This window comes from Hylobates moloch, unplaced genomic scaffold, assembly GCF_009828535.3.
Source record: "Hylobates moloch isolate HMO894 unplaced genomic scaffold, HMol_V3 SCAFFOLD_21, whole genome shotgun sequence".
Classification (NCBI taxonomy): Eukaryota; Metazoa; Chordata; class Mammalia; order Primates; family Hylobatidae; genus Hylobates; species Hylobates moloch.
This window is the reverse complement of record NW_026652296.1, coordinates 12,988,389-13,009,850: the sequence shown is the minus strand read 5'-3', so window position 1 is coordinate 13,009,850 and position 21,462 is coordinate 12,988,389. Positions and strand designations below refer to the sequence as shown.

General features: G+C 52.0%; 1 protein-coding gene across 5 annotated transcripts in view; it reads right to left on the bottom strand.

Annotated features, from left to right (window-relative positions):
- The window catches only part of SULF2 (sulfatase 2), a 132,339-nt gene extending 111,373 nt beyond the window's left edge, over positions 1–20,966 (bottom strand). The window contains exons 1-2 of one of the 5 annotated variants that reach the window (XM_032142954.2): positions 19,684–19,882; positions 18,451–18,520 (exon numbers count right to left, since the gene is read on the bottom strand). Coding sequence is in view for 2 of the 5 variants with exons in the window: in XM_032142950.2 (XP_031998841.1) it covers positions 20,378–20,517 (140 nt within the window). In the remaining 3 variants the exon portion in view is untranslated. Of the gene's footprint in view, positions 1–18,450; positions 18,521–19,683; positions 19,883–20,170; positions 20,281–20,377 lie in introns of those variants that run through there. The other 4 variants (XM_032142950.2, XM_032142951.2, XM_032142953.2 and 1 more) reach the window with 4 other exon arrangements.
- Between the last annotated feature and the right edge of the window lie 496 nt (positions 20,967–21,462).

The following is a 21,462-nucleotide window of genomic DNA, read 5'->3' as shown; positions in this document are numbered from 1 at the left end:
GTCCCATGGGCTGGGGCCAGAGCCCAGCAACAGACCTGGGGGCCTCCCCAGGTGGTCCAGGGAGCCTGATCATTTCTCTCTTCCTTCATTTACTTTACAAATATTTATTAAGGGCCTGCTATATGTGAGGCACAGTGTTCAGTGATAGGAGAACCCTGCCCAATTACAACAGTAATCCACTCTTCCCTGTCCCCTGGGAGGTTCACTTGGATGTGCCACCTCCAAGTGACAGACAAAGCCAGCCAGCATGGCTATTTGCACACAGACTTTCTGACCCCAGAGCCTACTCTTTTGACACTTATGCTGACTTGGAAAGCAACAAGTGATACAACGGACTGAGGTTAAGCATGTTGCATAAACAGTAAGAGGAAAGGGGAAACTGCTGGCCTGGGAGCAGTCAGGGAGGGCTTCCTGGAGGAGTACTTAGCATAAACTGAGCAGCCTACCAGAAGCAAAGTTCTGAAGAATCTACAGGACTTGGATAGCCCATGAAGAGGATGGTGGAGGACAGGATGCTTCAGGCAGGAGAAACAGTTTGGGCAAAGAGCAGGCAGAGGAAAGAGAGAGAGGCCCCTGGAGGGATATGGAAAAGTGTGGTCCCAAACCTCACAAGCCCAGAAGCTGTCTAGACAGGGGATGACACATGCACATCTGTTAAACTTTACACTCCCCTGGGTCTCCCCTTCTTCCTGGCTACAGGCTTTCTCCAGCCTTCTCTCCTCCTCTTTGGGGCCGTCAAAGAAAGGACAGAAGCTCCTGTAACCTATGGGCCACAGCTTCTCCCTGTCTCCCCTACCTAGGTCCAGGCCATCTTGTGGCTCTCCTTGCCTGTTCTTGGACTTCCAAATGGAGGCAGAGAACCAAGCCGGCTCTCAAGAACAGGGCAGGCGACAATAGAAGGGTCATTCAGAGGGAGGAGGGAAAGATCAGGTTTCAAGACAAAGGCTCAGGATCTGGAAAGGAAATTAGGGCATAAAGATTGTAGGGCAAAAATGCAGGGCTTAGGAACCCAGTTACCTGCCTAACTATTGATGTAACAAGAAATTCCTGAAGGCTCGTGTGTGCCAGGCACAGTTCTTGGCACTGTGGATAAAGCAGTGAAAAGAAAACTCCCTGCCCTTCTGGAAGTGATATTCTAAGTCAACATAGGAAAAGCTGGAGCTGAAAGACTCCAGCTACATGTGAGAACGATCAGAAAAGAGGACTGGAAATAATGGCAAACCACAGGCAAGCTGTGAGAACAGAGTGGCCATGGATTAAAGTTAGAGCACAAAGGAAATTTAAAAACAATATATTCAAGTCTTAGGAGACTGAGAACCAAAATGTTTTGTATGTCAAGTGGGTAGATGTTTGACAGGCCATATAATTCACACCCTCAAATACCTGAGCATCTGCCACTTGCCTTGTACTGTTTCATGATCAGTAAAAAAAAAAAAAAAAAAAAAAAAAAAGAACAGACAAAACTCTTGATTCTCACAGAGCTGACAAACAGAGTGGACAGAGGTACGCAAACAACCTGATACTTACTTGGGGGAAAATGCAGCAGGGAACATGCTGAGTAGGACAGGGGTAGGATCTAGAGCTAGCCTGCCTGGGTTTGGATCTCAGCTCCACCACTTACTAAAGGTTGGGCAAGTAAGTATCCGAACCTCGTCTTCTCAGTGACTTCATCTGGAAAATGAGGACACCTACAGCACTTGCCTACAGAGTGGATGGTTTAACATGCACGGAGCCTTTCAACAGGTCTGTATGCAGCAAGTGCCCAATAAATGCTGGCTTGTGTTCTCTGCTAGGTTTGGGCCACCCAGGATTATCTCACCTCCTTTCTATAACAGCTCCCAATTTTCTTGGGGATCTGAGGCCGGGTGTGGTGGCTTACGCCTGTAATCCCAGCACTTTGGGAGGCCAAGGCAGGTGGATCACTTGAGGTCTGGAGTTTGAGATCAGCATAGCCAACATGGTGAAACCCCGTCTCTACTAAAAATACAAAAATTAGGCTGGGCGCAGCGGCTCACACCTGTAATCCCAGCACTTTGGAAGGCCGTGGAGGGTGGATCATGAGGTCAGGAGATCGAGACCATCCTGGCTAATGTGGTGAAACCCCATCTCTACTAAAAATACAAAATTAGCCGGGCGTGGTGGCACATGCCTGTAGTCCTATCTACTTAGGAGGCTGAGGCAGGAGAACGGCGTGAACCCGGGAGGTGGAGCTTGCAGTGAGCCAAGATTGCGCTACTGCACTCCAGCCTAGGCGACAGCGCAAGACCGTGTCTCAAAAAAAACCAAAAATTAGCCAGGTGTGGTGACATGTGCCTGTAATCTCAGTTACTCGGGAGGCCGAGGCAGGAGAATTGAGCTGAGATCACGCCACTGCACTCCAGCCTAGGCGACAGAGCAAGACTCTGTCTCAAAAAAAAAAAACAATTGGGGGATCCTTTTCTCCCCACCCTTGGTCCACAAAGTTCAAATTAGGCTCCAGTTCTGGAGCTACAATGCTAGATCGTGGGATCCTAGACCTGGGCCAATCAGAGCCTCCCCACCCCTTGCCTCAGTGACGGGCCAGAGTAATCCAGGCCCTTTGGCCTGACTGGTCAGGAAGAGGCATCCAGTCTTTACAACTGGCCAACTCACTCCATGTGGTTCCAATGTGAGGACCAAGGAAGACAGCGACGCCACTTTGTCTTGAGTGGGGTTGGGAATGAAGCCAGCACACTGAACACAGCAGTGCTGTGAAAGGCACCATACTTGGGACTTAACAGCACTGGACACCTGGATCCAGCCCAGCCTGAAAGAGGAAGATTTGGGTTGGGTTCTTTGTTTCAGGCCCAATAAATTCCTCTTTCTCTTTAACTAGTTTCTGTTTTCTTTGTAGGTCAGTTTCCCCATACTTTGACTCTTCCAAGATCAGGACTGAAATTCCTTTTTTTCAATTAGGTCATTCCTAGTTGCTCTGTCACTTGCAACCAAATGAACCCAAATAGGGGGGCGGGCTGGAGGCAAAGGGCTGACTCAAGTGGCTTCCGGGCCACCTTGTGCCTGTGTGAACAGAGGCCTCAGGGCATGGCCTGCCAGCCCACGCTAGGCCTTCTGGGCCTGTGCCCAACTCTCTGCCTCATTGAGGGCCAACTCGCCCATCCTTCTTTGACAACTGATAAGAGAAGGTAGTGCGGAAAAGCGGAAGGAACGTGGGTGTGGGAATCACAAATTCTGGACCTGACTCGGCCACCCTGGCTGTGATTTGAGCCTTCCCTGGACCTCTGTCCCTGAAGCAGGCCCTGCTCTGTCACTCCCACCCCCAGTCCCAGCACTGCTCTCTTCAGAGCACTTATAACTTGTGATTCCTCTATTTACTCTCTGGCCTGAGTTTGTGGGTTTTTTTTTTTTTGAGATGGAGTTTCACTCTGTCGCCCAGGCTGGAGTGCAGTAGCGTGATCTCGGCTCACTGCAACCTCCGCCTCCTGGGTTCAAGTGATTCTCCTGCCTCCGCCTCCTGAGTAGCTGGAACTACAGGCACCCACCACCACGCCTGGCTAATTTTTTTGTATTTTTAGTAGAGACGGGGTTTCACTGTGTTAGCCAGAATGGTCTCGATCTCCTGACCTCGTGACCCACCTGCCTCGGCCTTCCAAAGTGCTGGGATTACAGGCGTAAGCCACCGTGCCCAGCCACGCCTGCCTAATTTTTGTATTTTTTTTTTTTTTTTTTTTTTTTTTAGTAGAGACAGGGTTTCACCATGTTGGCCAGGCTGGTCTCGAACTCCTGACCTTAAGTGATCTACCCATCTTGGCCTCCCAATGTGCTGGGATTACAGGCGTGAACCACTGCACCTGGCCTGGGTTTTTATTTTGTAGAGGATCATCCCTCCACCAGAAGCTCGCATGGGCAGAGGCTGTCTCTTGGTTGCCTGACGCCACAGCCCCAGCTCCTGGCAGAGCCGAAGTACTAATTCTTCCAGATAGGCAACCAAGATTTCCTGAGCACCTACTATGCTCCCGGCCCTATTCTTCAGTGCTGGGAATCAGGAAAAACAATCCTTCATGGATCAGACACCAAAATAAATTACACAGCACGTGTGGCAACGTGTCCCAAGGAAATCAAGTCCTAAGGAGGGAGGCTGGAGTGCTAGGGAGTGAGGGGGTAACTTTAAATAGGGTGGGCAGCAAAGGCCTGAGAGATGACAATTGGGTGGATCCCTGCAGGAGGGGAGGGAACATACCTTCTGGATATTTAGGGAAAGAGCATCCTGGGCACAGGGAACAGAAAGCGCGACTGTCCTGAGGTAGGAAGATGCCTGAGGGAAGGCCGGAAAGGGGGCAAGCATGGCGGCGCCGAGCTGAGTGAAGGGGGCTGGGGGGTTCTAGCTTGCAGGTGATGTGATCTGGTGTAGTTTTTCTGTTTTTTTTGTTTGTTTGTTTTTTTTGAGACAGAGTCCTGCTCTGTCACCCAGGCTGGAGTGCAGTGGCACGAACATAGCTCATTGAAACCTCCATTTCCCAGGCTCAGGCAGTCTTCCCACCTCAGCCTCCCAAGCAGCTGGGACTGCAGGTGAGGACAACCATGTCCGATTACTTTTTAAATTTTTGGTAGAGATGAGGTCTCGCCATGTTGCCCAGGCTGGTGTTGAACTCCTGGACTCAAACAATCCTCTCACCTCAGCCTCCTAAAGAGCTGGGATTATAAGCATGAGCCACCATGCCCAGCCCTGATGTAGGTTTTAACAGAATCCTTCTGACTATGTGAAGGGAACAGACTGCAGGGCATGAGGGTAGGCATAGGGAGGCCACCGAGATGACTAAGTGGGAGCAAGGAAGGGGCAAGAGGTGGATGGTTTCTGAATATTGTTCAGTGAATGAATGAATAACTGCACGGTGGAAAGACTGGAATTGGCTGAATGCTCCAGTTACTAATACTGTGTAACAATTTACCGCAAAACTTAGTGGTGAATTAAAATCTTTCTTTTATTCTCAGAGGCTCCTGATTAGGAACTTGCACAGGACATGGCAGGAAGGGCTGGTCTCTGCTTTGTAACATCTGAGGCCACCACTGAGAAGGCTCAGCAGGGCCTTGGCTTGTCTGGCAGTTGTTGCTGGCAGTCGGTTGGGAGCTTGGGAGGGGCTGCGGAGTGGGCACCTCCATGTGGCCTCAGTGTGGCTTGGGCTTCCTCACAGCATGGCAGCCTTGCAGTGGGGTCTGATTTCTTACACAACAGTGAGGGTCCCAGTGATCCAGGGGGAGCTGCCTCATCTTTTCTGCTGTCCCATGGTGTTCCTTCCACCAGGGCTACACACGTCTGGCCAGACTCAAGGGGAGGGGACACAGACCCACCTCTCGACAGAGGAGCATCAAGGTCCTACCATGGATGAGCCTGCAGGGTACTGTGTGGCCATCCTGGAAAACAGTTGGTCCTGCTGGGTCACAGAGGCTGGCCAGGCCTGGGGCAGCCACGTGGGCCTCCCCTGCAGTACATCGTCCCTCTTAGGAAGTGAAACCTGATCTGATCCCTGGCTGTCAGGGTTGGGCGTTTGTGCTCACGCCCATTTCAAAGAATCCCTGAGCCTCGGAAAGTCCTGGGTGGGCACTCTTCCTTCTCACATGACCCAAGTGGGTTAAAGCCACGATGTCAGGTCCAGGGGGTTCTGAGCAGGGCAGAAGGGTGAACTGAAGGGCTAGTACTGGGACCTAGAGTCACAGTAACAACCTCTCCTCCTTATTCTAGATAACACATCTGCTCAGTTCTATGTACGCTGGAAACATTGATTTCTTCCCATTTTTTAACCACCCCCAGCTTATTTTTAAGTAGAAAGGAAGCCACCTAACAAACCCAGAAAACCCCACAGAAGAATAAGACCTTATTTGGGGAAAAGGCCCCAAACTCCCCCAGCTCTTCCCTTCTGCAGAGGCGAGAAATTTTCCAACTCAGGCTCTGCCCTTGAGCCCTGTGCTCAAAGCCGCCATCAACATAGAGGTTGCCCTGGAGTCCAGGAGGGAAGGCTGCTGTCCCTGGGAGCCCCTCTCATCAGGCAGGTATTGGCTTGTCAGTGGCAGGATGGGGCGGGGGCTGGGGGGGGGGGGGGCGGCGGTGATGATGACGCTCTGCAGGCTTCAAATGGGGGTGCTGGGCCAGGGCTCCAGGGCCAGGCTGGGAAGGATGCTAATCATGCCTGGCTGGGCAGGAGACCTGGAAACATCTCCCAACCTGCCGGAACTCCACCTGGGATAACACAGCTTCTCCACCTGGGCCAGAATCAACTGCTGCTAGAGTTTTTTTACAGGCAGCTCCCCAGGAAGTTTCTGGTAAGATGGCAGCTTCCAGGGCAGGGGCTCCTGATTTTGAGGCAAATGGTACAGCCTGATCTGCTCCGAAAGGGACGACAGGGCTGATCGTTACCCTCTGTGCTCCATCCCATATGACAGGGTCTCAGAATAAATGAATTTTAAAAAGTCTGGTCTAAGTAGGATACCCAAATCTGGGCCTAAATTCATTCATTCATTCATTCCCTTATTTCAGTAAATTTATTTAGAAAGAAAAGTCTATCTTGGAGGAACCAGCACCCATTGCCATAAACCTGGGTCTCTCAACCTTGGCATTACTGCCACGTGGGCAGGATCATTCTTTGATGGGGGACTGTGCTGTGTATCACAGGGTGTTCAGCAGCGTTCCTGGCCTCTGTCCATTAGATGCAAGTAGCACCTACCCCAGTTGTGACAATCAAAAATATCTCCAGACACTGCCAAATGTCCCTCCCCCGAGGGGGCAAAACTGCCCCTAGGTGAGAAGCCCTGCCATACTTAGATGGCAACAGTATAAAGGCAATGACATTGTGGTTACATTCTTGCTTGCCAAGGCCTCTGCAGTTCCCCTTACATTGGGAGTAGGTCTCCTTGAAGACTATGAAGGAGGAGTTCATGCGATTCCCTCCTTGATGACCCAGAGGCTTGGAGGAGAGCAGAAAAGGAAAAGTTGAAAGTTTTCACTTTGGAAATGGCGTTTCCAATGTAGTCCAGGCCCCACCCGTCTCTTATCCTGAATCTAGGCCACTTCACTCACTCAGGTCTCCTGCCCGACCCTCCTCCCGCCATGACCTGCTTATGTTGAGATCAACACCATTTACGCCCTGTGCGGGGGCTGCTAAGATGAAGACTACACCTTGATCCAGTCAACGGGACCTGGTTGGTGGAGGCCAGCTGTCTGGCACAAGACTTTGCATTGCAAGAAGTCTGGATGTTGTCTGGTGACCTTTGGAGAGAGATATCTGTCTGCAGTGGCCTTTGTCTAAAGCAGGGACAAATATGCAAATGTGTCCAAGGGTCAGGCAGGAGACCTGAGTGAGTGAAGTGGCCTAGATTTAGGATAAGAGACAGGGTGGTGCCTGGACTACACTGGAAACGCCATTTCCAAAGTAAAAACTTTCAACCTATTTTAAGCACTGAGTGGGCTCCATAAAGCCCCGCTGAAGCTTGGCCTGGGAGCTATGTGCAACTCTTCCAAGCTATCCAATCCTTCCTGAGCACCTACTATGTGCCACATGCTAAGAAACAGCAGTGGCCATAAGGCAGGCCAGGCCTCTGTCCTCACGGAGCTGTGACACCTTGGTGGAGGAGAAAATGAATGAATGAAGACGAATTTCAGATTGTCTTAAGAGCTTTGGAGGAAGTTGTCAGGTGATAGGATGGACAGTAAATTGGGAAAGGCCTTTCTGGCATGAGGAGGTGGCATAAGGAAGTGGCATCTGAGCTGAGAGCAGAGGTAGGCGAGAAGCCAGTTGTGGGCAAAATGCTTTCTATGCAACGGAGGAAGTAAGTGCAAAGGCCCTGGGGTGGGAATGTGCAGAATGAAACCAACATGGTACAGCGGAGCACAGCAGTGTGGCCCACAGGAGGCTGGACACCCCTTTGCCCCAGCCCATGCCTTCTGGGCAGGCCACACCCACTGTCCTTTCTGGCTGTTTAGAGGAAGTAGAAATCAGATACAGAAATTCCCACCTCTGTTCTTTGTTCCTTTGTTTCAGCTGTGGACAAAAGCTTCCCTGGCAGGGAGTTACAAAGTTATTTCTGCAAAAGGCCTTTGGCCAAAAGCAATAAAGTCCGACTTGAACACAGTCATTATTCACGCCTAATTGTGGGCTGGTTCTCAGTGTAGACTGCCACAGTGAGGGCTGACAATTCCACCTTTTTAACCCCCTCCCCCTTTTCAGCCCCACATTTTCTTAGCCCTGCTTACCCCCACAGAACATGTATTTATGTTTCCAGAGACTGTCGTTTCCTTCGAGAAGAATATAAAAGGAATAAAAGGTATTTTGAAGGCTTGGTATTAATAATCCAATTACTTCTTTCCTTTTCACCCAATCCACAGGCGAGCGTGCCGTCCGCAGCCGGCTTGCCCCTGCTATTAGCAGATGAGCTGTTCATTAGCTCACCTTGGAAACAGCCCGACGCTTACAATTATTTCAGAAGCCAGGGTAAGGAGTCAGAAGCAACTTTTACCAAATCACCCGCTACATTTGGAGATGCGAGTGGAGTGCCTTTGGAACGACAGGTCAGCTTCCCAACGTGGTGTGCTGTGCAATCTAATTAGCAGCCGGAAATAGACCGGCAAGTGGGAGGAAAGCCCCGGTCAGAGGCTCTGCGAGCTGGGATGAGTCTGGATCAGTTTTTCCTACTAGCAGCCTCCCCTGCCGCGGGGACTCACTGGGTGTCACCAGGCGTGGGGGTGGAAGGCGGTCTCACTGGCGAGGCGGGGTCTGGGAGGAGGGACTGCAGGCATTGAGCCCAGGTCCCTCATTACCACGCATGCTCTCCTTTCAGGAGCCAGAAGCAAACTGCCCCCATCTTCTGGAGAGGGAAATCGAGGCATGGCAGGGGTTCTAGGAGTTGACTTTGCCCCATAAAGTGGAGAGAAGCTTCCAGACCCCCAGCAGCACCTGGGCTATGGGGCCCCGGAGCTGGAGAAGCTGCCACACAGGTTTGGGCATTCCACTTACACTGGACTTTCAAAGTCCATTCATTCGTTTTAAAATGTTCATTGCTCTGCCAGGGGTGGAGTCACCTATGCAGGGGCGGTGCAGAGATTTCTAACTATTTTTGTCCATCTGGTCCCCTTCTTTTGACAGCACCCCAGCTTCCTTTTGAGGACTCCCTCCCCTCTGCCAAGATGCCCCCATCCTCTCTGCCAAGGGGTGATCATGTGACCAAGGCCAATTAGACTTTCTCACCATGTCCCCAACTGTCAAATAAAGTGTCAAGGGCAGAAAGAAAAAGCAAGGGTGCATTTGTCACATTGGGATGGAAACCCTCCTTCAGGAGGCTGCTAGTAACTCCTGTGCCAAGGTCCCCAGAATTTCCTCAGTTCCTGTCCTGTCCTGTCCTGAGCCCCCCAGTAAACCCTGTTCCAGCTTGAGGTAGTAAGTGTTGGGCTCTGCTACTTGCAGTCTGTGATGAATGGGTACTTTGGTGGACTCCAAAAAGCCACACTGCCTGGTATTCAAACCCTTGTGTGGGCCCTACCTCATGAAACCGGGCTGGCTTTGTGACCTGTTTTGACCAAGAGAAGGTGGCAGAAGTGATGCTGTGCCAGTTTTGTGGTTAAGCCTTAAGAGGCCCTGGCAGCTTTCATTTTTGCACTCTTCCGGGCTACCCTGAACCTGCCATACTGCGAGGAAGCCCAAGTAGCCATAAGGCAGAGCCCACATGGAGAATAACTGAGCTCCCATCTGGTGACCAGCAAGAGCTCCCAGCCATTTGAATGGGGTTGTTTTAGATCTGCCAGCTGATATCACATGAAGCTGAAGAACCACCTGGTCAACCCACAGAATCGTCCAAAATAAAATGTTGTTACCTTAAACCACTGAGTTTGGAGTGGTTTGTTATACAGCAGAAACACAACCCAAGAATCCTCAGTGACACTGATCAGAGCCCATTCCCCCAACAGAAATGTCACAAATGACTATGAGGTTAAGACTTTCAGCCTCCTCGGCTAATGAACACTTGGAGGAGAACATCATTCATTCATTCCTTTAATCATTCATTCAAACAGCCAGTAAGCCTAGCACGGATGGTACAAAGATGAACAAGCTTCAGGACCTCCTGTTCTAGTGAGGGCATCACACACAGTGCCTCAGTTTCCTTACTGATAAAGTGAAGATGATATTAGTCCCTGCTTCAAAGGCTTGCTGTGATGATGAAATGCTGGGCAAAAAGTAATCAACAGATATTAGACATTATTATTACTACACACTTGCAATGTACAATGTAAGTGTCTAGGGACACTTACAATGTCCCTGGAAGTGTAACCGTTTGGTACAAACTGTCACAACGGGAGACAAACTCAAATGCCTACGTGGGCCAGGCAGGTAATGTAAATGGGTGAAGTGGACCCGTAAGAAAACTCCACACCCCACTTCCTCTCCAGCTCTCATCTGGCCACTTTTGGTAGAGATAGAACAGAGAAATATTGCTCCACAATGAGAAAAACAGGAGGGAAAGTGCAATGAAAAAAGTCAAATGAATTGGTTCACAATCTCAGGCTATAGGGAATGGTGGGGACCACATCTCCCCATTTTTCAGGAGAAGCTAAAAATCCAGATTTTTAAAATGTGAAATCTCGTTGTTACAAATCTGACAACTTTTTAAAAGGTTCAAACAAAACATTTCTGTGAGCTGAACACAGCCCCTGGTTAGGCAGCCTGTGATGTCCTATTCTACCAGCATGGCAGTGCAAGGAGACTTCGTTGTGTCTCTTTCTTCCTTTGTAAAACGGGGTTGGAAGATCCCCACGTCGCTGAGTTATTACACATTCACAGGAGTGAGCACTTAAACCACCACCAGCCTGTAGAAAGTGCTCGGTAAATGTGAGCTTTCAGGAGGGTAGGTTGGAGAGCGGAGGTTAAAGAGGCTGGTCTCCTGGGCTGTGACAGCTGTTCTTTCAGGAAGGGAGTTGTCTTTTCAAGGGCACACGCAGAAATATTCAACCCAAGAGCCCTCATTAGAATGTCACACCACTGACCTGGAAGACTAGCTTGGCCCAAGAGTCATCAGAAGTGGGGGGTTCCACCAGCCCTTCTGCAAGGCCATGAGGTCCCTGCCGTGGCATAAAGGGGACAATCCTTCCTCTGCAAGCAATGCTAGCAAAAAACCCCAGCTCTGGCACTGGGGAGCAAGTGTGTATGAAACCAATCCTCCCAGCCACCTGCTTAGCTTTTTGCGAAGGACTAACAGGTTTTGACATCGTTGCCCTGAACAGTCACCTTCGAGCAAACACGCGAGCCAGATCTGCCTGTAGCTCTCTAAGCCTCTTTCTTTTCTTGCTTCCTTCATTCAAAAAAATATTTATTGAGTATCCAAAGAGTGCCACCCTGGTTCTCAGTGCCGAGGATACAGCGATGAACAAGACAACGTCCCTACAAGCACAGAGCTTGCTTTTTAGTGAGGGGAGAGAGGACAAAGGGCAAATAAGCAAACCAGGCTACTTCCAGAGAGTGATAAGTGTTATAAACATAAAACAGGTTGTCCTTCCAGCATTCTAGGGAGGTGACATTTCAGCTGAGACCTGAAGGATGGGAAGGAGCCAGGCCCTTTCCCAGTGTTTGATTTAGAGGTGAGTGCAAAACCCAACCCTGGACCAATGAAACAGAAAGCAAAGTCTGCTAGGGTGGGAGTGTTCTAGCAAGGATTTTACTCTCTGATTAAAAGAGAGACAGCAAGAAGTCCTGTCCTATAGTCCCACTTTGCAGGGAGATGCGACGTCTGGAGCTGTGGCAGCCATATTGAGACTATGAGGCAATAAGCCCAAAGACATGATGAGGACAGAAGAACAGGGGCTTGAAAGATCCTGGGACCTTGGATGACACTGTTGTACTGAAAAACCAGCCCCTGGATTCCCGCTTTGGACTTGGTGTTACGTGAGAATTAAATGTTTCTATTGCATCAGCCACTGTCAGTCAGAAATGTGATTCCTCATAAGGAAACCATTTCAATTCACATTCAAATGATCAGGACTCTAAGCTACTAAGAATTATAGTAGGCTTTCCTGGTCTCTGAAATATCCAGATAAGTGGCCTGCAGTCAGAAGTCTATGGATAGTATCTGTCTCCAGGGCAGACCAGAAATGTGGCTTTCAGATGGTCTGATTTTCACCAAGCAGGAACATCTCCAGGGCTTCTGTGAGCTAACAGTTTTTTCAATCTCTTTTCAAAAAGTTCCAGGCCAGGCAGGGTGGCTCATGCCTGTAATCCCAGCACTTTTGGAGGGTCGCTTGAGCCCAGGAGTTTGAGACCAGCTTGGGCAACATAGCAAGATCTCATCTCTACCAAAAATAAATAAATAAATAAATAAAAAATTAGCTGGGTGTGGTGGCCTGTAGTCCCATCTACTTGGGAGGCTGAGGTGGGAGAATCACTTGAGCTTGGGAGGTTGAGGTTGTAGTGAACTGAGACTGCGCCACTGCACTCTAGCCTGGGTGACAGTGCAAGACCGTCTCAAAAACAAAAAAGCTCCTCTTCTCTGGCTACTGAGGTGGGTTAAGTCACCCGCTGGGGTCCTGACCGTGAGCCAATAAGAAAAGCTATTGGCCACATTCTTCCCCTAACACATCTGGCTTCCACATGGCCAAACACATCTTTGGTACTATTTGTGGTCCCTGGGGATGGCCCTGTCCACCAACTTACACACACAAGACCTGGCCATAACAACTCTTGAGTTTGGGATAGAATTTATCTAAGATTCAAACTGGGCCCAGGTGTGCAGAGCAGTGGGCCAGGCCTTTTATAAGATGACGCTCCATGGCAGAGGTCAGGGCCACTGGGCAACGTGTGCTTTGGAATCACATTAAGAGAACGTGGGGAATTCAAAACGTTCTGGTTAGAGAGAATTCCAAGAAGCCCTGGTCTGGGCTGGAGGAGAAGCTCTGAAGGCCATGCCAACAGCTGTTCCACCCAGAAGGCATCGTGCTGCCTACAAGGCCCGAGATCCCACATGACCTTAAACAATTTCCCAAGGGCATCTGTGGCAGAGCAATGAATATTTAGCTCTGTCTGTTAATCACTGAGAAACCAGGTGATGGAGAAGGAGAAGCTCAGCCCGAGCCTTCAGGAACTTCTTGGAAACGTCAGAGAGGTGAGCATGTGGGATGTGCTAAAAATATTCATCCAATAGATTCATGACACACATTAGGGGGAGGTTGGGGGGAGAAAACCACACTAGAAAACAAAACACATTCTCTCTGGATGATCACGTCCAGTCCCACAGCTTAAAATAACATCGATGTGCTCATAACTCCCAAACTTAGGTTGCCAGCCCCGACCGGCTGCAGACATCCACATTCACCACCCACTGAGCTTTCAGACATCCAGGTGGGGTTCGTCTCAAACCCAACATTTCCACATCGGAATTCCAGATCACTCCTCCTCCCCAAAACCTTCTCTCCTATCTTCCCTATTTAGCAATCACCATGCACCAGGCTCCCTAGTCACCTTTGACTCCTTGGCAGGACACACCATGAATATTTGGGCTGAATCATTTTTCATTGTGGGGTCATCCTGTACATTGCAGGTTTAGCAGCATCCCTGGCCTCTACCCTCTAGAGGCAGCAGCAACCCTTCCCCAGTTGGGACAACCTATACTGTCTCCGGATAGTGCTAAATGTTTCCTGGGTGTCAAAATCACCCTCAGCTGAGAATCAAAGCCCTTTCCCTCACTCTGTAATCCAATTCACTAGGAAGTCCTGTGGGCCCTACCTCCAAAATACATCTCCAATCCCCATTTCACTCCAACTCCATCGATACCACCATGGTCCAAGCCACTCTCGGGCCCTCCCAGTTGCCTACCAGTCCCGGTGACCCCACTTCCATCTGCACAGCATGCCTCTCACAGGGGCCAGCAGGATCTTTTCGAAACACAAATCATATCATTCTCTGACTTAAAACCCTCCAATGGTTCTCCATTTTATTTTTTTATTTCTTTCTTTTTGAGATGGAGTCTTGCTCTGTCACTCAGGCTAGAGTACAATGGCACAATCTCAGCTCACCGCAACCTCCACCTCCTGGGTTCAAACAATTCTCCCGCTGCAGCCTCCCGAGTAGCTGGGATTATAGGTGCGCGCCACCATGCCTGGCTAATTTTTGTATTTTTAGTAGAGATGGGGTTTCACCATGTTGGCCAGGCTAGTCTTGAACTCTTGACTTCAGGTGATCCACCTGCCTTGGCCTCCCAAAGTGTTGCGATTACAGGCATGAGCCACCGTGTCCAGAGAGTTGTCCATTTTATTTAAAATAAAGTCTAAAATTTCTTAGCATGGCCTGTATTTCTCATCTCTGACGTGCCCTCCCCCACTTACTCCTGACCCTCCACCCCACTTGACTTTTTTTTTTTTTTTTTTTCTCTTTTTTGAGACAGAGTCTCACTCTGTTGCCCAGGCTGGAATGCAGAAGTGTGATCCCGGCTCACTGCAACCTCTGCCTCCCGGGTTCAAGTGATTCTGCTGTCTCAGCCTCCCAAGTAGCTGGGACTACAGGCACGTGCCAGCACGCCTGGCTAATTTTTGTATTTTTAGCAGAGATGGTGTTTCACCATGTTGGTCAGGCTGGTCTTGAACTCCTGACCTCCAGTGATCCACCTGCCTCAGCCTCCCAAAGCGCTGAGATTTCAGGTGTGAGCCACCGTGCCCGGCCTACCCCACTTGACTTCTATTTGTGTTTGGAGCAAGTGTCTTGGACAGGCCCCTCCCACCGCCTCTGGGCCTTTGCACTAGCTGTTCCTTCTACCTGGCATGCTCTTCCCCCAGATCTTTCCAAGGCGGACTCCTTCCTAAAATCTAGGTCACAGTTCAAAGGTCGCATCCTCACAGAGGCCTCCCCTGACAGCCTGCCTAGAGTTGCCTCCCACCCCATCACATCATGCAGTCATTTTTCTTTTAATTTTTTTTTTTGAGACTGAGTCTCGCTTTGTTGTCTAGGCTGGCGTGCAGTAGTGTGATCTCAGCTCACTGCAACCTCTGACTCCTGGGTTCAAGCGATTCTGGTGCCTCAGCCTCCTGTGTAGCCAGAATTACAGGCATGACATCACACCTGGCTAATTTTTGTATTTTTAGTAGAGACAGGGCTTTGCCATGTTGGCCAGGCTGGTCTCGAACTCCTGACCTCAAGGGATCCTCCCACCTCGGCCTCTCAAAGTGCTGGGATTATAGGCATGAGCCAGCACGCCAGGCCTAGAGCATTTTCCCTGCCTTCTGACAGCCCCTGCATTAGGCAGGAAGACAAAGGGGCTCACGCTCCAGAGCCCTCTTCCCCAAAGCCTCCTGCTGATATAGAATATACACATGACACACCGGTCATGCCCCCCAGCATCCAGGACCCTCCCTAGAAGTTTGATTCAACAGGATCTGGTCTTTGCCTTTTCACACAAATACTGCCAGATGATTCTCATGGTGGGAGGTTAGACAAACACTGCCCCTGGCCCCCCAAAAGCACAGGATCAAGGCCAGGCCCCATCCTTCAGACAGTAAGGCAGAAAAGTCAGGCCTTTGATGCCTGCTGGCCCTGGTGGAAGGGAGAGACATTGCCCAGGCAGCGTGTTTCCCCAGTCTCCACCTTAGCCAAAATGAAGTTGGGTCCATCTGGCCAGCACTGCTCACATTAGTGGCCCATCATCGCAGGCATTGGCCATTTGCCTCTCCAGCAACTGGGCTTCCCTTTCACTGGGGACTCCCCATGCTGTTTTCTTCCAGGCTTTGGGGTCTCAGCAGTCAGCCTCCATCCAGCTCCAGGGAGAGGCCTGTGAGTCTGGCTTAAGCCAATTGTTGGCAACTCATTTCCTTAGCCAGTGACTGGTTTGGACAAAAAACAATCCAATCAGAGGGAACCATGGGGCTCGGGTGTGCACTGCCAGATCAGAGGCTTGTTCTTTCCTTTTGGGCTTAAACCAGAGGGGATGAGACCCCTCTGCTCCATGACATCTGTCCTGACACCTAAGTTATGATAACAGTCAATGCTTACTGAAGGCTCACCTGGGTCAGATGCCCTGCTAAGCACTTGACATTGATCATCTCATTTCATGCTTACCGTAAGCAGGAGACAGGTGCTATGATCATCATCATTTGTTGGATGCGAACATCAAGGCACAGAAAGGTTAAGTAGCATGCCCTAGATCCCACTGCTAGGCAGGGAGCCAGGCAGTCTGGCTCTCCTAGCCATGGTGCCCACAGCTGCCAGGGACTGCCCGGCCCAGAGCTGGAGAGAGACATCAGCCTCATGGAAGGCAGAGGAGCGGTGGGTGGATAGGAATGGATTCTCATTACAAACTCTGAGCTGCGGGTCCAGCTGTGTCTGAAGCCAGAGTTAGTCACCTTAAGACTTTTGGTTATGAAAACCAGTAAGTCCACTTCTTTTCTCCTTAAGCTGGCTTGAGTTTTTTTCTTCTCTTTTTCTGTTGCTTGCAAGAGAAAGGAACCTGATTACAGTTCTTCTAGGCAAGTACCCCTAACTGATGTTCCATTTGCAACTTGCACACAGCAGCTGCTCAGTAAACGCCAGCAGATACGGATGGACTGCTCTCCCTTCCGGTCCATTCACCGCTGGCTCTGTACCCTGACACCCAACTGTGGCCAGCCCAGCGCCTCTTCCCCTTTAGGCTCCAAGTGAGGCCTCGTTCCCTAGCAACCACCCCAATTAGGCAACCATGCCATTTATCAGGATGCCAATTAATTATAATGATCTTAATGCTCTCTCAATTAGACAGTGCCTTCAATCCGGCTGGGCCGGGGCTGTCTGTAGATCTCCACCAAGGCCCATTCCAAGGAGGCCCAGAGAAAGCAGGTCTCAGGGAGGGCCCTCTCACCTGCAGGTCAGCATTGAGAGGCCCCCATCTTCCACATCCGCCCAGGCCTGACACAGAACACCCTGGCACCACCCCCAGGGCCAGGCCAACGAGACTCCATCACCAACCACAGGAAGGTCTCACCTCTAGGAGAGCTTTTGCCCTCTGGCCACTGTGCTCTGAGTGGGCTGAAATCCTCACCTCGGTTCCCCTGGCTTTTCCATCAGCTGCATTTGATGTTTCCCTTTGCATTTTGACTGGGGGAGGGGACGGTGTGTCTGCTCACAAGCAGAAGAAAAAGCACCAGGCAGGCACATGTTTTCCTTGGGGCAAAAGACCTCAAATACAAACCCGGGACTCTCTGTCGGAACAGTGGGGGTTTATGGAAAGTTGAGAGCCTTCTACTTTGCAAAGTTTGACTGTCTGAAGGTGTTTTCTTCCCCTGCATATGTGTTTCTTCTACATCTGGGACAAAGGCCAAGGTCATGGAGGAGAGTCCAGTGGTTCCAAGTGGACCCCGGAGCTTGAGGGCCTCTTGAATCCCAGCTCTACCTGTGACCAGCTGTAGGCAAGTCACAATCCTCTCTGTGTCTCAGTTTCCTCGTCTTTAATATGGCAACAATGGCAGTACTTACCTCATAGGGTGTTTGTGTGGATTTAATGAGTGAGGTATAAGGGCTTAGATCAATGCCTCAGATCAGGCCCATACAAAACTACTTAAGTGTTATCAATTCTCTTAAGTCTGGACTAAACCTTTTAACTATGCGCTGGTCAGAAATGCTTATCTTTTTCTGTAGGACAGGGCTTCTGGACTCCTGCAGGACTAAAGTCTAAGATCAGATAACGGCCAAAGCTTGACAGAGTTGGGTGATATTCTGCCTGGTTAACCGGGCTGCCTTCTTGAGGCAGGCCCAAGCAGATAAACTAACCAGTGCCAGAAAAAGTGAGAAGGAAATCTCCCAAATCAGGTTCAAATCAGGTGTGAAACTGCATATCAACTGGGTTCTTTGGACAGCAGCTGAACTGGGGGACACGCGCGTTCACGCACACACACTGCTATACTGTCCTCCTCCAAGACCAGACTTTTACAATCAACTCATCATTCTACTCTCAAATTTGAAAATTTAACATGTTATTAGGGTTTCAGAAAAAGCCATAAATTCAAATAAAAAACCCAAGAAGTACACACAAAGCTCAAACCCCAAACCCACATTGACCCTCAGCTACAGCAGTGATGCCAACATCACGGCTTTTATGTACATAAATTTGGCTGGGAAAGGAAGAGGCCTTCATGTACAAAGGTCCAACATACCATCCGCCAAGCCCACCACCTTCGCCTTTCAAGCTGCTTATTAGAAGGCTAAATTACACACCCGACAGGCTGTCTGGATGAGTTTTCTCTTCTCTATGATGTGGGACAGACGAAGCTGGGGAGAACATCTCTTACAGGGAAGGGGCCTTCGTTCTGTCCTCCCTACCCCCTTCCTATACTTAACGATTGGCTCTAATTTAATTATAACCCTCTGGTGGTTCTGTAATGGGAGGCAGAGGCTCAGTCAAGAAATCACCTTCACTATTCACTACAAGCTGAAATCCGGAGAGCGCGCAGATCCAGGGGTGTCCTCCAGAGAAAGCCCGTCTCACCTGCTGTCTCCCCCTGACAACCTGCTCCAGCGCAGCCTCCCCGTCTCTGCCCCAAAAGTGGGGGTGGACCCTGTGGGAAACAGGCAGGGGACAGATGGAGGGGCGAGAGGGCGGGAGTCCCAACACGCACAGATGAGCAAATACCCAGATTGAAACGTAAGCTGAATGTAATTACTTGGTTAATTAAATATTGACTTTTAACTCAAAAAGTGATTAAAACAAGCTGCAGGAAGACTGTCCAGAAAGGGGGGCAGGGAATCAATCAAAGCTTTCAAGGGGGAGGAGGGGGAGGAGGAGGAGGGGGTCGTCACAAGCAGGTCTGGCTTGCTCTTCCTACTGTGTGCTGGGCCTACTGCGTGCAGGTGGGGAGTTGCGGACCGAGGCCAGTGTGCAAACTAGGACTGCAGGCTTCCCTTTCCATCTTCCACCCCGAGACGGCATCTCTCTACCCTGCTGCCCTCCCAGTGAACCGGCAGCTTCTGGCGCGCAGGAGCCAGATCCTGTTCAGCCGCGTTTCCTTGGAACAGAACGCGGTGCCTGGCACGAGGGGGTGCTCCAGAAATGCTTGTAGAACGAATGAACGAACTACTATAAGGAATGTTTGTTTGGAAAAGTGCACTCCTAGAATTCACCGCTAGACTTCTGAAATCCCGAGGAGCCGGGGAGGGGAGCATCTCTCCGCCCGGCGATGGAAACTGGTTCTGCCCTGGCCTGGGAGGAAGTCTGCCTTTTCGATCCTGTTTGTCCTTTCGGTGTCTGCGAGTTTCCAATCACTCTGAAGATCCGGCCCACTGCTTCCCCGAGTCCTGCCCGGACAAGCCCCACGTGGGCTGGCTTCTAGCTGGTCCCTTGGGTCTAAACCCTAAGGGTCAACAAGGCCATGCCCCTGCGGATGGCGGGCCCAGGCGCGCTCCTCCCCCGGGGCCGCCTGGGCTCGGTGCGGCGCGTCCGCGGGTCACGGGCGCGGCGGGAAGTCCTTGCCCGCCCGCCCGCCAGTGGGGTCAAACAGGTCATCCCCCTGCGGCCCGCCGGCGCCGGGGCCTCCCTCCCGCCCGCCGGGTCCCCCCTCCGCAAGCAGCGCTGGGGCCGGAGCCGGGCGGTCGGGACCGGCCCCGGCTCACCTGGGCGGCGCTCGCGGCCGGGCTCACGCCGGGGAAGGCTCCGGCCGCCGCGAGCCCCCGCCCGAGCCCAGCGTCCCCCAGCCACCCACCTGCCCCCCCCCGCCCCACTCACCAGCGCGCACGGCCCCGGAAGCCTCACCCGGAGCGGGGCGCCGCCGCCTCTGCCGCAGCCCGGCCGGGCCGCGGGGCGCAGGGGACTCCGCGCCGCCACCGCTGCTGCTGCCGCCGCCGCCGCCGCCGCCGCTGCATCCCCCGGCGAGCGCTGCTGCTCCTCCTCCTGCCTCCTCCCCGCCCCTCAGCGCCGCCGCCACCGCCCCCGGCCCCCGCCCCGCGCGCCGCCCCAGCCAAAGTCCGGCTCCGCGCCCCGCCGGGACCGCTCTTAAATCGCCCCAGCCCGGCCGGCCGTGCTGCCCCGCCAGCCCCTTGGCACGGCGCTACCGCCCCCCGCTCGCCTGCCCGCCGGCCTCCGCGCAGGGGAGGCGGGCTCGCTCCAGGGCGGGGAGCGTCGGGCCGGGAGCCGCGGACGGCGGGGGCCCGGGGCGCCGGGGGGCCCAGCCGCGGTGCCCTCCTCGAGCCCTCCGCGCCCTAGCGCTTTTTACCTCCGGCTCGGGGGACGCGCTGCCTGCGACCCAGCCCTGCCTGTCCCCGGCGCACGGCCCCGGCCCCGAAGTCCAGCTCCGGACGGGGCAGTGAACGCAGAGCTGGGGTCCTGGCGGCTCTCGGCCTCCCGATGCCTCCGGACCCAGCTGGCCGCGCTCCCGGCGCCGAGCGCGCACCCTCGCCGGGACACACAGACGCACACTCACCCGACACACTCTCGCTCCCGCTCGCCCTCGGCGGAGAGTTGAAACAGATGTGGGATTCGCCCAGGAGCTGGAAACGAGGGAGAGAAGCGAGCCAGAGCCGTGTGTGCGTGTGTGTGTGTAACACACAAACCAGGGGGCATCGCTAATAAATCAAATATCGTGATAAATTCAGGAGGGCCATCGATCAGGTCCACTTGGCTGGAAACGGCGTGAATCTGCCTCTTTTCCTCTTTCTTCTTCTCCTTTCTCGAAGCTGGAGGGAGCCAAGTGTTTCGCCGGGCGTGCGACAGCCCCGGCCGGGCGCTCCCCTCGTAATGACACGTTAATAAATGTTTTCTTTTATCTGCTTTCACAGGATTCGCCCCGGTCTGCAAACACTCGACTGCCTTTGCTGAAAGCCTCGCGCTCGCCTCCAACCACACACATTTGCCATTGGAGAGGCCGGCGCCGGCCGCGACCCGCAGCTCAATCGCAGGGCAAACCGAGCTGCCTGTGCGCGCCCCAGAGCTCCCCGAGAAATTAACTTGGGCTCAAGTGAAAATAGCAGCTGTTGCCCAGAAATGGCCCGGGAGTAGCAAAGAAAGGAGAAACCGGCTTCCTCCGAAAGGGGAGGAATTCGACTCAAGGGGGTGCTGTCTACCGTGGTTTCCGCTGTCCCTCGCGCCACAGAAGAGGCCGGAGGGGGACCGGCCTGACGCGGGTGGGCAAAGAGCGGGCAGAGAACCCACCAGCAGCTGCAGAAAACACAGCCGAGTTGCTTGCTAAGGGGAAACAGACGCCGCTGTGGGAAAGCACTTGTAAGCAGCAGTAACTTATTAAATCTTGTGACAATCTCACACAGTTACTATGCCCGTTTTACCATGGAAACCAAGAGAGGTTTAGTAACTGTTCGAAGAGCACACAATTATGGGTGCTGGAACCTGTGAAGCCAAGAAGCCTTAGCTCCAGGCTCATGCTCTTAAATCCTAGGAGGTTTTTACTTTTCAGCCTAGCATCTCCTTTCTCTGATGTGATCCTCCATGGTAGAGTTATCAGACTTAACAAATAAATACAGACATCCACGGGAAGGAACTTAGTACTAAAAA